Source organism: Perca fluviatilis, chromosome 16 (genome assembly GCF_010015445.1).
Source record: "Perca fluviatilis chromosome 16, GENO_Pfluv_1.0, whole genome shotgun sequence".
In the NCBI taxonomy this organism is placed as follows: Eukaryota; Metazoa; Chordata; class Actinopteri; order Perciformes; family Percidae; genus Perca; species Perca fluviatilis.
This window is the reverse complement of record NC_053127.1, coordinates 29,971,729-29,989,913: the sequence shown is the minus strand read 5'-3', so window position 1 is coordinate 29,989,913 and position 18,185 is coordinate 29,971,729. Positions and strand designations below refer to the sequence as shown.

Genomic DNA, 18,185 nt, shown 5'->3' with positions numbered 1-18,185 from the left:
GGTGACTGCTTTTTTATTCTTAAACATAATATAATATTTTTTCCAATTATGTAACTCTTTTGCATCACAGCATTGCAGTAAGATTTTTTTCTTTTAGTCAGCATTTATTAATCTGCCCAACACACACACACACACACACACACACACACACACACACACACACACACACACACACACACACACACACACACACACACACACACATAGCTTGTCTAGACTGTGATGAAAGGGTTGGGGCATTGTCCAATATGCCAGTTATATGATATTTGGAAATATCGTAAGCCTGCCAACTCATACAAGATATCTGCCAAAGTTCATAGACAGTCTTGTCCTTTAGGAACATGATCCAAAACCTGGCACGTAACTTTTAATGTGGAATTTAGAACTAAAAAAAAATGATAAATGAGCCACATGTTCATGTTCATTGAGCAGGTTTGATGTAACCAAAACCTCCGCTAACCCCAGTTTAGTCCACGCAGCAGACTCATTTCACATCATGTTGGATAGGAATGCACATCTTAGTCAGTGATTAACACATATTTGATAATTGAATTCAATTTGAAAATCAATAATAAATTATCTTTTTTTTCTCCATATTGTTTCACAAAATCAGTTTTAATAAGGTTGATAGGCAGATATTAAAGCGATAGTTTCATATTTTGTAAAAATGCACTTATTCGCTTTCTTGCAGACAATTGAAAGAGGAGATCAATACTTCTCTCTATCTGTAGGTTATGCAGCTCACGGCAGGAGATGCTTAGCTTAGCTTTCCATAAAAAAACGACAAACAGCTAGCCTGCTTCTGCTTGCCAGCACCTCAAAAGTTCATACATTAGAAAGTTATATCTTGTTTGTTTAATCCGTGCAAACACTGAAGTGTAAAAACGACAAGCTTTACAGTGGGTTATGTGCCAGACTATTTCTTCATTGCAGTAGCAGTAGTAGAGACTTTCTAGAATCTCTGCAGGCTACCTGCTTCCTCCTGTTTTCAGTCTTAATGCAAAGCTCCTAGTCTCCTGCCTCCTACTGATTACCTACATATATGAGAGTGATATTGAGCAAGCAGCACTTTACTCCATCAACTAGTTTTAACAAGTAGTCCAGTGGTTCCCTTCACCCAGGGTCTGTGGTCCTCCAAAGAGTCACAAGATAAACCTGAGGGGCTGTGAAAGAAAAGAAGAACAAACTAAGTTGTGTAAGACACATTTGCATCATTTTTGGGGCATTTCTCTAATCTAAAAAATGTTGGGAAGCATTTGTTTAATTGTCCAATCTTTTTTTTTATGTAAAATCTAATCTGAAAAGTAACTAGTAACTGCAGCTGTGATATATATGTAGTGCAGTAAAAAGTACAACACGTCCCTCTGAAATAGAGTGAAGAAGAATAAAGTACTAGAAAATAGAAATACTCAAGTGAAGTACGAGTATCTCAAAATTATACTTAAGTACAGTACTTGAGTGAATGTTACTTCCACTCAAATGGGAAACCATTCCTTTAATGATGGAGGGCAAATTATAGAAACAAAAGAAAGAAGATTCAGTTGAGTGGTGTATAAAAGATGATTTTATTTTATAGTTTAAAGCATTCGGATAGACAAAAAATCCTGAAAGTAGTTTTTGTGACAGTGTCTCCAAATGTTGTTGCAACCCAAATTCACCCAAATTGACTCATTTAATTGCACAAAATCAGAATGCCAGACAGATACCACCACTGGGAGATGGTGGAAAACTTGTGTCATTAGTGTTCCCTCTGAACAGCCCTGAAAAGCAACAGGAGTCTAAATGAACAGCAAGCTCTCAGTAATGGATACATAAGCATTTCTATTCTGGTTGCTTTTCTCTAATGGGGTCGTTCAATCGTCCCGTATACAAACGGATACAACAGTGTGTCTTGTTGCAGAACCATTTATCTTTAATTAACAGGCCGGTTGGGAGCAAAGTCATGTTAACCGAGCTAATCAATTTTTCTTTGCCTGCAGCAACAGAGCTTAACAAATAAATATGCATTCAAATCCACTCCATCATCAGTCCAGTTTAGACAAAGTTCAGGTGCGTGTCCTTGTCCACTCCGTAGTTGCCTTTGTGCTCGTCAAACAGATTGCTGAGTTCGTCCATGTACAGCTGGTGGAGGGCATCAAGTTCCTCGACTGTTGGCTTCTCATTCCTCTCCACCCTAATTGGCTTTCCAACTGCAGGGAGGTGACAAGGAGTACAACACACTCACAGTCAGTGTACTTTACATTTTGCAATATGGTCCGGCTGAAAAAATGCATGCCAACCAGTTGGATGTGTCTAGTCACTCAGTAACATTAGATGCTTCTGCCATAATCAATTGCTGGTTGGGAAATTCATGATAATATAGCTCAGCTTTTAGCCAGCCAGACAAAGTCTAATGCGATGCATCCTTTAGCCTATTTACCATACTGCTGGTGATGTTGGCAGTAGCTGACACAATTGCACCGGATCCAAAACAGTCAGTGCAGAGAGAAGCTAACTGCATCCTGTAACCTGCTGCATGTACTGTGCCACTCAGCCTCTCTAAAGTCGCATATAATTACAGAGGGAATACACTTTAAATGTATCATGATGGTTTCTTTCTTGTGACATCTTTGAAGTGAATGTTTAGGCTATTCATTCAGTTTTGTCACTAGAACTTTTGGGGCTCTGTTATTGACATGAATGACTAAGCCCTTTGACTATGTGACAAGAAATTGAAAGTTAAAAACAGCTACTTCCCAGCGGCCCCCGGGCCTGGGCCCAGTAGGCCTGTTCATTAACCCACCCATGTCCTGATAGGTGAGCAAAGCCTACTCACCAACTGTATTGATGGGTCTTCTGTAGGGCATGAGACCAAAAGAGTACTGGAAGATGCCACGTCCATGGAAAAGAGGCAAGGAGATACCCATGATGCTTTGCAGCCGCTCCTGTATCCATCGCAGCCAGGTTCCTCTTTGGTTTTTCACTTGATCAAACACTTCATTTTCTCCAAAGGAGAAGACTGGCACCAGATGAGCACTAAAAAAAGATTTTAATGAAAACATTTATTCATTAACTAATAGTGTCCAGTATTTAAAATACTTTATTTTTTATATTTGAATTCATATTTACCTATATTTAATTTAGTATTTTCATTTGTTTGCCAAGTACATTTTCACATAGGAGTAATGTATCCATCCTAACTAATTAGGAGCAGTGGGCAGCCACAGTCCGGCGCCCGGTGACCAACTCTACTTGTAATGCCAGTGCAAGGGCAAAGGCAGGAGTTACCCAGCATGCATGGGAGGAAACCGGAGCACCATGAGGAAACCCACACAAACGCGGGGAGAACATGCAAACTCCACACAGAAATGGAACCCGCCCCGGTACTCAGCAGTGCCTACTTGGTGTGAGGCAGCAGTGCCAACCACTGAGCCACCGTGCCACAGTGTACTTGTACTTCTGTTTCTCATTCTGAATCTATCTCATAGCGGCGTGCTTGTGCTTTCCTGGGAAATTCCATGAGGGGCTTGGCTAAGCCTCTGTTTCAAGAGGCCAAGCTCAAGCTGCAAGAAACTTAAATGAATAGTAGGACAGAATCCTTCCACACGCCGTAAGACCTTGGAGAATTAGCTGCATTTAACAGAAAACTTTCCTCATTCCCCCAGGCCTCTCTGCTCTTACCCATGCTCCATCGCCATCTTGATGAAGCCTTTCTTATTAGCCAATAGTACATTGAAGGTCCCAGGGTGGGCATCAAGGGCCTCTGGGGCCCCACCGACTGCTATTACAACAGCGGTGCCGCCTCTTTTGCATAGCGGATAGCTGGCGCTCTCTTTGTTCGAAGGAATAAGACCTGCAGGGTTGTAACAGAAAAGTGATCAAAATAAGTCCAAAAATACCTTGAAGGCTATTAAATACGGTATATTTTTGCTGGCATATTAAAGTATAAAGAGCAATCTGATCAAGGGTGGCTCAAAACGTCTCTGGGCCTCACCTGCACACATGACATAGTCTCTGAAGAACGGGCATCTGAACCAAAGGGGCAGCATGAGCATGTAGCTGGTGAGGCCAGGGAACAGCTGTCTGAAGCCTGTAGCATAGACGCAGAAGTTGGAAAAGGCTCCTGCCACCAGCACGCCATGGGGATGGAAGCCCAGGATGTAGTTGTGCCTGGGATCCAGGTCAGCTGTCTTCACCAACTGGGCGAAGAAAAGAAAAGAATCTCGTGAAAATGAAAGCATTAATGTCCGTCCACTGCTGTATCTGAATATTGATCTATAATCATCATGTAGAATATTTGACTTCAGATCATCTGAGTCTTCCTAAAAGAGCTGACATTGTTTCATTATGTTGGCCCAGCTGGCTGCACATCCCGGTGTCAACACTCTGAACCCTCTCCCATCCCTCCTGGCTGTTTGCAAACTGTCTGAAAAGATTTAGCAACCATTCTGCTGTAAGACACACTTCCCCTCACTTACCCCACAATACTAACAGTTTTGGAAAGCAACTCATTACATTTACTCAAGTACTGTATTTAGGTGCAACTTTAAGAAACTTGGAAATGTGCTTGTGTATTTCCATTTTAAGTTAGAAGTAGAATCTCCCAAACATTGGTCCCATCACCTTTACTGTAAAAAACACACAATGCTATAGAAGTCAGTGTATGCAGAGTGATGTGTTTTGGGTCATCCCTATGTTCCCTCATTTCTATGAAATTTCCCCACCATTGAAATTAGACCCTATGTTCCCTCAGCCCACATAAACCCCCTGCCCCCTGGTCATATTTGGTCACGTTTTGGATATGTGACCTTTTATCCATTGCTACAGTAATACTGATCATCTTGGTTTATTGGTTAGGGTTAACGCTTGAGCTGAGGGAACATAGGGTTGAGGGAACACAGGGCTGAGGGAACATAGGGTTTAGGGAACACAGGGCTGAGGGAACATAGGGTTTAGGGAACACAGGGCTGAGGGAACATAGGGTTTAGGGAACATAGGGCTGAGGGAACATAGGGTTTAGGGAACACAGGGCTGAGGGAACATAGGGTTGAGGGAACACAGGGCTGAGGGAACATAGGGTTTAGGGAACACAGGGCTGAGGGAACATAGGGTTTAGGGAACACAGGGCTGAGGGAACATAGGGCTGAGGGAACACAGGGCTGAGGGAATTTAGGGTTGAGGGAACACAGGGCTGAAGGAACATAGGGTTGAGGGAACACAGGGCTGAGGGAAAATAGGGTTTAGGGAACACAGGGCTGAGGGAACATAGGGTTGAGGGAACACAGGGCTGAAGGAACATAGGGTTGAGGGAACACAGGGCTGAGGGAACATAGGGTTTAGGGAACACAGGGCTGAGGGAACATAGGGCTGAGGGAACACAGGGCTGAGGGAACATAGGGTTGAGGGAACACATGGCTGAGGGAACATAGGGTTGAGGGAACACAGGGCTGAGGGAACATAGGGTTTAGGGAACACAGGGCTGAGGGAACATAGGGTTGAGGGAACACAGGGCTGAGGGAACATATGGTTGAGGGAACACAGGGCTGAAGGAACATAGGGTTGAGGGAACACAGGGCTGAGGGAACATAGGGTTGAGGGAACACAGGGCTGAGGGAACATATGGTTGAGGGAACACAGGGCCGGGAAGAACATAGGGTTGAGGGAACACAGGGCTGAAGGAACATAGGGTTTAGGGAACACAGGGCTGAGGGAACATAGGGTTGAGGGAACACAGGGCTGAGGGAACATAGACATGCTCCCATTACCTTTGACTTGTCAGTGAGGTTCTACTGTTCCTGTACCTTGTCTAAGTACTGTATACAGTGACACATTTTTACATCTACAATATTCCTCTAAACCAGTGACACTTAGCTTAGTTCCAATTAATGTGATGCACTTGCACAGTTTTGCAAATATTACAAAAGTACTCCCCTGATTTAGCATTTCACTTCTATAACATTGTGGGATTTATGATTGCCAGTTTAAAAATTGATGCATCAGAACCAGATATAATCTTTTTAGTCATGCATTCTTTTTACTTTGTCATGCGCCTACATTACCCACAATGCAGCTCGGCTGCCGACTGTTCTGGTTGGAGATTTGGGTGTGTGAAGCCAGTAGGGACTAATAGTAGCCTGGAGCCTCGAGCAGCGATGAGGAGAAGTCTACAGAAGTCTGGTGAACTCACTTCTTTTTAACTCAACACCCTCAGATTCTTTCATTTTCAGACTTGTAGTCTTTAGAACCAACCGACGCTGACTCAAGTGACATCACTTGAGTACATTCATCAGGGGCACGTTTAATCTCAAAACGGTGTGCACCGTGCTGCTACAGTTTCCCGGTTGAACGACATGCTTTTCTCTGAAGGGTGTGCGCAATATGCTTTGAGATGTGTGTTCTCTCGTTTGGTGGGTGCGTCTCTCGTTTATTGGCTGTGTCCCAGGTGATACCCAATCAGCAGAGACCTGTCTGTAAACCAGTGGTGATAAAAAAAAAAAAAAGGCAGAGCGATTGCACACACAACAGGGCGTTCAACACACCCCCGTTTCAGTTTTTAAAAAAACGTCTTGCTACGTTTTGTCTGGGCTGAACGTGGACCTGGTTTCACACAGCTCTCTCTGGAGCAACAAAAGGCTTTACACCATTTTTTCCACATATGCCTGTGTGGCGTGATTCCCCATCACCTGAGAACTGGTTGAGTTCCCTTTCAATACTTAATATGTACTTTCTTGATTTGTTTGGGCAAGTGTGATAGGAGATACATTTGTTTACTTACAGAGGTAATAAGACTCAGGGGCAGCTCTTTAAATCTATCGAAAAGTTAAAATAAACTCTGCTGGTGTTGACTTGCTCCCTTTTGTTCGTCCCTGGGTAGGAGGTCCAAAGAGATGCTTAGACTTTTACACTTAACACAGAGGATATTTCAATTTGGCAGGTAAAGGAGGTTCTGCTGTGGGACTAGCCTCCTGGCATGTAATCAGTCCTTGGAAACTGACTGTTTCTCTGTAGTGTCAGAAATGATGGTTTTTGATCACCAACTGTAAAAGATAAGATATCTCACCTGTGGAGCGTTGTTTGTGTTGTTTGTTGTTTGTTTTCCACTAGTCCAGAGCGGATATGGAGATAGCGATAGGCGCTAAAGTTCATGTGCTGTCGTTTGTTTTGCAGCGAGAATTGTGCTCGCTTGTAAAAAAAAAAAAAAAAAACAAATCTGCTCTCCTCACCGATTGTATCTGTGTGTGTGAGATTACTATTCCAAGGCCCCACTGTTCTCATGGCGGCCTTTTCACAGCCAATATCAGGGAGCCATGCTGTCTTCTCTCAGAGACAAAAGGGCAGCTTCAAAGAAGGGATTTCATACACTTTGATTCTATTTTTCTTTTTTTCCCCTCATTTCTATTATCTAATTAAAAAAAGACAAAGTTCACACAGCACTGATACAGAAGTAGTGCTTTGGTCAAACATGTAGATACATGGGATCACCTGTAGAATTTAAAAGATCAAACTATGTGTGTATTGGACTGGATGTGATTTATAGACATGCATCGTCTTCAACTCTTAAATCTCTGGACTCAGTCTACCACTCCACCCTGAGATTCATAACCGGTTATGCCTATGGAACACATCAATGTATTTCATATGGAAGTATTGGGTGGTCTTCTCGTGATGCTCACTGCTTTCTCTTATCTTTATCCTTTATGAGGCTGTTATTAGAAAACTGTCTTCGTACCTTCCAGAACCTCTCTGTTACTCAGAGGGACAATAACAGACTCTCTCTGCTGACTGCTCGGCTTTTACTTCATGTTCCCCGAGAGCTCGCTCTGAACTCAAAAACAGCTTTTAGTTTCAGTTCACCCGACTTCTGGAACAAATGACAGCACTTTCTTAAAATCAACTCACTTGTGCTTCTTCAGCCTCTCGGACAATTTAGGAATCCGGTTCTAAACCTGCAAACTTCTACTTGTAACTGCTTTACATCATTGCATATTCTTTTGCATCCCTATTATCCTAATTTACCAATTCTGTTTGATTGTCTCTCTATATTTCTTACGATTGTACTTTCTGTGTTGTTGTCCTGTATTTGTCTTTGTAATCTAACTCGATGACGTTGAGGATGAGGGTCGCCCCTCCACGATCTCTCGAGGAGAAGTAAAGGTTGAATGAAACTAAACAGGTTTGTACTGCAGAGGCAAGTCAAAATATTTGGACCTTCACAAAGCTGCCGCGTCTTTTTGTGTCAGCTCTGTTTGTACTGTGGGTACATGCGGCCGGCGGCCCCTTGATCACCAAGTTAATCATCAGCTGGAGTTCCTCTAATGAGGACCGAACACAGCTGTTCAAAAATAAAAAATATCCCCACGACATTATCTGTATTGTTATTGTCCCTGCTAAAGGACTTTGGTTTTAGTCAGGCAAAGAATAAGCAAATATGTTTTGGTGTAGATTTGGATCTAGAGCTTTTCTTATCTTTTTATTTGTGCAATAGAAAATAGAAAATAAAAAAAGAAGAAACATGCAATAACATAATGCACAGGTGGAATACAAAAAAAAAAACCAGAGGGCTTGTAAAAGGAACCCACCTAACATTCAAATTCAAGACAGCTTTACATGCTTGCCACCAATTTACAAATGAATATCAATGTTTAAAAGGAAAAATGGTACTACAAAAAAAAACAAGGAAGAAAAAGAGGTAAAAACAATTATTACAGTAACATACAGTATATCTGCACTGCGTTCATACACTGTACACTGTACTAAATGTACATAGTGCTGTACTCCATCAAGAGGAGTTGTTTAAAGGTCCCATGGCATGACAATTTCACTTTATGAGGTTTTTTAACATTAATATGCGTTCCCCCAGCCTGCCTATGGTCCCCCAGTGGCTAGAAATGGTGATAGGTGTAAACCGAGCCCTGGGTATCCTGCTCTGCCTTTGAGAAAATGAAAGCTCAGATGGGCCGATCTGGAATCTTCTCCTTATGAGGTCATAAGGAGCAAGGTTACCTCCCCTTTCTCTGCTTTGCCCGCCCAGAGAATTTGGCCCACCCATGAGAGAGAGACATCATGGCTTTCAAACGAGCAAAGTGGCAGTTGGTCAAGGCCACACCCCCACCCTCCACCTTGCCCCCCCCTCTCTCCTCCTCAATAGCGGGAAAGAGACTTCAGATACAGTATTAGGGGACCACTAAGGGCTATATAAAAGAGACTTCAGATACAGTATTAGGGGACCATTAAGGGCTATATAAAAGAGACTTCAGATACAGTATTAGGGGACCACTAAGGTCTATATAAAAGCATCCAAAGAGCATCATGTCAAGATTTTGTTTTTTAAATCATAAATGAGAAGTGACTGCGCAGGGAAGCAGAAAAACTAGACCTTAAGTTATGAATTATGAATGCATGCTGTCTAAATGTGTTGTGTCATTCTGAGAATGCACATCAGCTGGTGAGCTTGTAGTCTGAGCTGATGATGGTGTTATTAGAAACGGTGGGTAAAGACGCACCAATGACACGAATCAGGCTCTCCAAAGGACAGTGCTTCTCTTTCCCCTGACATTGACTCCTTGTTTCAGACCTAAAGTGGCATACAGTCAGATGATAGAATACTGGAGAGGACTCACTTTGAACTGGATACATTAGTTCCAGCCAAACCAGGGAATTTTAGGAGTTCTCAGTCATGGCAGTTACTTAAAAAGTACATTGAAATAGTATTATTTTGTCTGATATAGGGGAGACCGGGGATAGTTGTAACACAGGTCGGTTGTAACATGTCTGTTTACTCCAATCAGGAACAAGTTTGGAATCAGCTGATTCACTCTAAACATGTTCTGTAAACACTGCATTTCTTTTTATTTATTTTTATTTTTGTGATAATCAACAAACTTAAATCTTGTTTATATCTTTTATGCAGGTTGTTAGCTGTCAATTAAGCTAGTTCATGGCGACAACATGTGAACAAAATCTGGGTTAGTTGTAACAAGGGTGTGAGTTACAAAATGTTACATCCCACCCCAGGCAAAAAATGTAGTTGTATTTACAGTATGGTTTTCCTAAAATGTCAGTCTTGGAAAAGAAAGAAGGGCCGAGGCGTGCCTCTCAACCCATACACACACAAATATTATTATTAAAAAGTAATTTAAATGTTGAATGAAAGTTTCAATATCAAGTTTTTGTTATAATCCTAATTTGTTAGTGTTACATTTCAGCCCAGGGTATGGTACAACTAAACCAGACTATGGGGTAAATTGTAACATTTTCCTCCTCGTGTTTGAGAGTAAACCATGCATTTTTGGTGTGAGTTGCAGAGATAACTACACCATATAATAGCAGACAAATGTAACTAGTTTCTATCACATTTTGAACACCACTGTCTTAAAAGAGCTCCAAGATACAGACAGAAATGTCAAAGATTTTACTATCCGGTGAGTGAAAATTTTTTACAAGCTCTGTAATGAGAGACTGAAACAATAACCAACTTCAGTAACTGACCTTAGTTGCCATAGAATACAGACCCTGATAAGTGCCTTTATTGACAGCCTTATAAACCATGTAAACAGGGATTTGTATCTGCATGGCTCCCCCTTTAACATGTATTCAAATGCCTAAACATTTGAAGCTGTGGTGAAGAGGAGGTCACTGAACAAACTGTTATCTATCATGGATAACCCCGACCACCCTCTCCACCCGCCCCACTGGTCCAACAGAGGAGCACCTTCTCTAAGAGGCTCCAACAGCTTCGATGTCGCACGGACCGCTACAGGAAATCATTCCTACCACGGGCAATTCAACTTTGTGTTAGATAAGACTCATAGACATCACAATCACAACTGCACTAAGTGCAACTTGCACAATAGGTTTATGTACAGCTTTATCAATACTAGTTAAGTAGCTGTACATTTTTATTCACAACTTGTATATATTTTAAATAAATATTTGTTCTTGTATTCTATCTTATTATTATTTCATGTATATTGTATCCTATTTTTTTCATGTATATTCTGTAAGTGTGCTGTGTGTCTGATATTTTTCTGCTGTAACACTTTAATTTCCCATTTTGGATCAATAAAAATCTATCTATCTATCTATCTATCTATCTATCTATCTATCTATCTATCTATCTATCTATCTATCTACCTATCTATCTATCTACTGTATCTATCTATCTAAACAGAAAAAGTCACCAAAAATACTGATTGCCCTCTTTAGACATCATTGGTCTGCTTCAGAGCCTGAGTTTGACTCTGACATACAGGGGTGGACAGAATATCATGAACACCCATCTAATGAAATTGTGTCAGAAAGCTGCTGATTATCCTTTGTTGCCGTTTGCAGTGCTGCGTTATATTGTCAGTTGTGCCTACTATATTTTAAGGTCTTCCATTTCGATGTCTTTATGATCTCTTTAATACTTTTTGAATGGTTTGTATTGCTTTATTTGTATTTAAGATGGAATGATTATTAAGAATTTCACTCAATTTATTGTTCCTGTTATCTTAATATTACCACTTCTGTACCGGTCTTCTCCTGACTTTTATTATTATATGGTGCTCACTGCTGGAACTGCCTTATCATACCATTTTATTATTATGTACAGTTTTGTTTTTATTGCACATGTATTTTTCCCAATCAATAGTTATGATATAGTTAGCTATATAGCCATTCTCCCAAATATATACAAATAAAGTACAAGAGTAGTAATACTAGAAGTAATAGTAGCATTACACAATGGCCCTCCCTGAATAAATAAAGGTTCTATAATAGTAGAATTAACATTTCTGTATTTAAAATCCATTACATTTCTGCATCAGCTATATTTTTAAATGGTGTCCTCTAATCTCAGACGTTTCCAGTCTTTTAGTGAATTTATTCTCTCTGCTGTAACATGATATAGACACACAGGCTAGGATTAGTTCAAATAGTTGAACGGTGAGTTAATAAGGATCACTGTGCTATCATTTATGGCTGTAAAAGGCTATGCAAACAGACCATGACCCACTTAATACTTAGAGATGCAAATATGTCTGAATATCTCATAGAGTAGGTTGCTTTTCAGATTTTGACCTCAAAGGCAACCTTTTAAAAGCAAATTATAAACTCACTCTGCCTGTTCCCCCACAAAAAAATCAAATCAAATGGCTTGTTGTGTTTTTGTTGCACTCTGTCTTATCAACACGGTCCAAAGTGTAAGTGGTGCCTCGAGGCAAAGATGGAGACCCGTGTAATGTGGCGGATATTGTCAACAGGGGTTCTGTTCTCTGTGAATGCTACAGATACACACCCAATATCCAATACCGTTTGGATTTGATATCAAATATTGGGCTTTTCATCATCTAAAGCAGGGGTCGTCAACGTTTTTTGAGCCAAGGACCCCTCAACAGAGAGAGAGACGGAGCAGGGACCCCCTAATGCATATGTTGTAAAAAATGAAGTTGCGTCACCTTCCTAAAATAATGGCCTCAGTCATTTTTTGACAAAAATGATTTTCTTGCCTAAATCATGGTGCTGGCCACCTCTCAGTTGAACAGGTCATGTGATTCTACACCTTTTAGTATAACGGCCTATGTCAAGAGTGTGACTTAGGCCATTTTATTTTGCCTAAGTCAAAAGACAATGTGACTTAGGCAATTTTACAAGCTTTTCAAAATGGCAGCCGCTTCAAGAAGAACAAAAATCTACCACTCTATCACTGAAGTTATGTCCAGGACTCAGGGCTAAGAGATGAGGTTTCTGTGCATGTAAACACACTGATTGTTGACAGAGTTGAAGGTTTAAAACTGCCTAAGTCACAAAGGCATTTATCCCTCTTATGTTGCATAACTGACAGACATTGTTATTAGTATGCCAATAGTCATCTATTGTCATAACATTTTTGAGTGAAACTATTCAGTTTTTTGTGTTTTCTGAAAAAACTAAAAAAAATGACTTGGGACATTATTTTAGGAAGGTGACGATAATAATCTTGGCCTTTTTAGTGCATACAATACTAAGCTATTAAAATACTTGTTGGCATGATTTTATAAATCACGTTTTAATGTGAAAAATACATGTGGAAGGCACAGTGAATGCTTAGGATGAACTGTATCTGTGGGTGGCTATCTTAGTGACTACCTTACCTATAGGCCAGTAAGCCTAGCATCAATGTTGTTGTTTTTTTTACAAATAGGCTGATTATATTTGAAAATAATATGTTGGATTGATGTTGAGACATTCTAATTTTTGAAAAGACAATAATCTGGAGGCCCCCCTGCAGTAACTCTGAGGACCCCCTATGGGCCCCAGACCCTCTGTTGAAGATCTCTGATCTAACCAATGAAATGTACATTAAATCATACGTATGCACTACTCATGTATGACCACAAGAGGGACACAGCGGACTGCGAGAGAGAAGAGTGTCCCGAATACCCAGGGCCAGTTGAAAATGATTGTAATGTCACATTATAACCACTTATCTGAAACTGAAGTAAACATGCCAGCTTGTCTCTCCTTGCAAACAAAGTAAGTGCGTTTTGAAGGAACCTGTGCAGCACTGATCTGATCAGATATCTGTATCTACCCTGGATCAGGGGATGGTGTGTGTCTGTGGAACCAGTAGTAACCTGCCTCTGGCAGACATTTCATGTTCACATGATTTATATGATTTCTTTTCATTCCTGAGGCTGTGTGGTGGATGCTTTTCAGCGTGGAGGTGAATTTACAGTTTACAGACATGGCTGTAAGAAACTGATTATCCATTTGCAGTTACAGCCTTCTGTATTTCAACTATCAATGCCCCTGAACACTGACATTTTAATGATGAAATGATATTTCTGGTTTGCAGCAGCTAGTAAATCTGTGAAATCTATCTATCTATCTATCTATCTATCTATCTATCTATCTATCTATCTATTAAGCTATCTATCTATTTAAGCAACAGTTAATTTGGGAAATGGACTCATTTGATTCCTTGCCGAGTGTTAGATGAGATCAAGATACAGTTCCACTCTTATGTGTATCTGTTAAATCTGAAGCTGGAGCAAGGAGATGCTACCTTAGCTTAGCATGAAGACTGGAAATAGTAGGAGACCGGAAGGCTGGCTCTTTCCAAAGCATCTCCAAAGCTTGCTAATCAGCATGCTATACCTTGTTTAATCCGTACAAAAACCCCAGTGGAAAAACAACAAGTTGTGATATGCAGGGGGAGGGCGGGGGGGGGCTGACTTCCCAACTGCACGGCCAAAACACAGTCCAGCATGTAACTCTCATAATACTACCAGGTTAGCTGTTCACACTTGATTCCAGTCTTTATGCTAAGCTAAGTGTCTCCTGGCATGACATTTAACAGACAGATATGGGAGTGGTATAAATCTACTCATTTAACTATGTGCAAGAAAGAAAATAAATGGTCATACTATTCCTTCAGTGACAAGAAAAGTATGGGTTTTTTTTATAGGAAAATCATCAAACTGGACTGCATCTGGCTGTGCTAATCCTTATTGTCCTTTAGTATAGTATTGTAGGGCTCTAAAATGAGTCTAGGATTGACAGTGACATTTCTCTCCATAACACTAGTCAAACACACATAGACACGGCCCTGGAACACAGAGGCCTTAGCCATCAGCTGTTCATTTGCCACTGCTGGTATGTAGCTGCAGATCAAAGATTAGATCAACTGGACTGGCAGAGCGAGATGGTCTGATGACCTATTCTTTAAGCTACAGCGGTGCAGCCCACTCCAACTTACATGGACTTTGGGGCTGCTTAATGGCGGGGATATCCATATACAGTAGGCTTTACGTAGTGATTTAAATGCAGGTCTCGTATAACAACTGTCCAAAATAGGACTGGGTATCGAAATTGATTTCCCGAATCCATTCGATTCCGATTCACAAGGTCCCGATTCGATTACATTTTCTATCCGATATCAATTAGGTTAGGGAAATTTCAGTTACAATACTAATTTTGCTTGGATATAAAAAAGTTTGTCAGAGAACTTATGCTGTGAATTGTACAAGCAAGAGGGGGGTTCAATTCACCACATTCATGGTGAAAAGGCATATATTAAAAGAACGATTTCTGGATTTTATGAATCGATATCACATCACTCAAACAACGATGGATTTCAATTGGAGATTCGATTACTTTAACCAAGCCCTTTAGTGTAAAAGCTGTCTCTCACCTTGACGGGGAAGTAATCCCGCATGTATTCCCAAATTTTGAGGCCACACAAGAAGGGCGCCCTGCGGCCTCCACGTGAAGGAGTGTCATAGTCAAAGAACCACCAGACGGAGTACAGCACACTGATCAGCCAGAAGCGAGTGAAGAGCAGGTAAAAGAACAGGAAGATGCAGGTGGGTGCTGAGGAGAGAGGAACATACAGCGCTGTAAACGAGCGCAGTACTGTATACATGTGCATTGTGATCTGGCAAAACACACCATAGGAATGGTTACTAAGCTCGTGTGTTCATATTTTTAACTGGAATTATCCATTTTATGAATGGTGAGCGTCTGCTCTGCATCAATAGCATTTAGTTCTGGTGTAGTTTTGGTGGTGACTGATAGCTATGCTGTGGCAGAATGTATGACGTCAATACAATTTAGTATTTTACTGCTCTCTCTTCTGGCTGCTGAGGTTTTGGGTATTTTATAATATTAATGTGAGAATTTCAAGTTTTCATTTGGTCTTTGTTATTTGTATGGCTTTAGAAAGGGCTTAGAGTTTTTCAAGGACTCATTTAAGTTGTTTTGGGGATTAAATCTTTTACATGATTATATTAAAGAACTTATCCGTGGTGTTATTATTTTTGGGGCATTTTAGGACTTTATATTCATAGGACAGCTGAAGACATGAAATGGGAGAGAGGGGCGGCGGGGGGGGGATGACATGCAGCAAAGGGCTGCAGGTCGGAGTCAAACCCACAGCCTCTGCGATGAGGAGTCAACCTCTATATATGGGCACCCACTCTACCAGGTGAGCTAGCCAGGCACCCAGTGTTATAATTTTCATCTGATTTTGTGGCATAGTTTGTTATCTGTTTTATGTTTTCTGTATGTTTCTGTAATATGAAAACAAGTTAGTATGATCTTAAGTGTATTTATTGTCACCATAATCAATAAACTACCAACTATGGCAAACTGACTACAGGACACACCTCCCACCAACACCAACTGGAGTCACTTGTAACACCACCTGCTGGTGGTCACTCACTATGTCTTGTACGAAAAGAAATATTATCCACTTTTATGTAATTAATAGTGTTAAATAACATCCAGTTTACAAATCATTTTAAAATAAAAACAGTTGGAAGATGACACGGCTGTGGGGCTATGGCAAACAAACAAAAGTGGTGGATAGGCTTTACACCATCTGTCTTTCAGGGCTAAACAAATACACGTGGAGACATTCATTTGGATGCCGGCATATGAAATAGAAAGGAGTTAAAAAAAAAAACAAGGTCCAACTGGACTTGGAAGACGTTTTCATCTCTCATCTGAGAGACTTCTTCAGTTTGGACTGAACGGTAGGGAAACCCAGCTATTTAACCTCTGTTCGCTCGTTGTCAAAATGATCGATACCTGTTGGTTGGTTAGTGCTCCTGGCTGTTGTAACGACAGTCTTTATGGTTGTTGGAGACACCCGTAGCCAAGTCTGAATGACTATTGTCTATTCTCAACTGTTTTGAAAAATCCACAATGTGACATGAGGTCAGTTAAGAGGACAAACTGCGTGTGTAGCTGTGGACTGCACTCAGCTCAGATCACGTCCTGCTTAGCTCTCTCTTCTGCCTATCCAACAGTTCATGTCACTTGCGACAACTGTTCTCTACTTCTCACGTTCACTTATATACTTTCCCACGAGCAGCTAGGAGAAACAGCTTACACCACCTACTGTAAAGAAACTAACTGTAGACTTCTGTAGTACCATCCCATCAGTATCGTTCCCAGATGTTTCCAGTGGACTCATAAACGATGCACACTCACCCAGGCCAATGAAGGAGAAGACCCACTGCACCACCGCAGCCGTCTGCAGTCTCCTGTGCAAGGGCGTCTCCAACGGGGCAAAATCAATCTTCATGTTTTCCACAAGAGAAGAGAGACAAACCGAGGCGCTTGCAGCCGCTGGCAAAGAGGAGCGAGTGAAGTGGGTCCAAAGTCTTCCCTTCTCACCTCTCCACCATCACCTCCTAGTGACAGTCTTATCTCAGAAACTCCAAATAGTTTGATTTGTTAATCCATATCTACATCTGACTTTTGACCGTGCAAAGGAAGGAGCTGCTAAAACACGGGAGAGCATTCAAACAGGAACAGCAACCACTCAGTGGAAGAAGGGAATGTCAAAGACCTGTTTAATATGTTGCTCTTCCTTAGCATGACTGTGTATATTGGTCCATGTATGGTTGTAAAGGCAGCCCCATCTGGTTGAGCAATCATGTAACTTGCCTCTCAGGGTTCAGATAGTGACAAAGGTCCTTTGCAGAGGTATAACGCATTTCTTATCACATAATGTCATCGTGAGTGCTGTGTTAAATACAAACCAAGCCCACATAATGTATAACATAAGGTTAGCCAAGGTGAAAAACAATGGAGGAGCCACCCATGCCTTGCAACCCCCAATCGACACACAATACTGAGACAGACACTCAGAGGAATGTAAAACCTTACATATCTCTTTATCTCTACATAACTCTTTATTTCTTTATGTCTATCTTCCGATCCGTTCACCTCATTAGCTTTCATTACATTGACATTTTGCCAGGGCCAATAGGTATGACGGCCATTCCATTTAGTTTTGCCCTTTGATTGCGTCTTCATGAACTGCCTTAATTACCACTAACATTAATAACACTTTGATCTTGAATACTCAGTTAATGTTTTACCTGCACACGTGGACAAAAAAAGTGAATGCAGTTCAATAAAAGGAAAACATCATGCCTTAAAGCCAAAGAGTGATTACTGCTTCTAAAAATGAGCTGTCACCCTTCATTATAAAAACGTCTATCTATATAACGTGCTTGTCTGTCGGATGTCTTAGTCCAATGTGAAACAGGCCCTCAGGGTGTGGAATGAGTTGGCATTATTCATGTGTTCTAGGCTATTTGCTGGCACAGTCTGCCCGCATTGTCTCGACACACAAAAGCAATTTTGTATGATTCAGTAGCTTACAATTACCAGTCTGGACATTTGTATTGCTTTAACAAGCTACAGTATATTTAACATAATTTAAATGAGAT

General features: G+C 41.0%; 1 protein-coding gene across 1 annotated transcript; it reads right to left on the bottom strand.

Annotated features, from left to right (window-relative positions):
- Window positions 1–1,546: 1,546 nt before the first annotated feature.
- mogat2 (monoacylglycerol O-acyltransferase 2) lies at window positions 1,547–17,273 on the bottom strand. The gene is made up of 6 exons (XM_039778097.1): window positions 16,936–17,273; window positions 15,134–15,312; window positions 3,974–4,178; window positions 3,661–3,832; window positions 2,816–3,015; window positions 1,547–2,189 (listed from the first exon to the last, which is right to left on the bottom strand). The coding sequence occupies exons 1-6, from the start codon at window positions 17,027–17,029 to the stop codon at window positions 2,035–2,037; spliced, it is 1,005 nt and encodes a 334-aa protein (XP_039634031.1). The 5' UTR covers window positions 17,030–17,273; the 3' UTR covers window positions 1,547–2,034.
- Window positions 17,274–18,185: the final 912 nt, after the last annotated feature.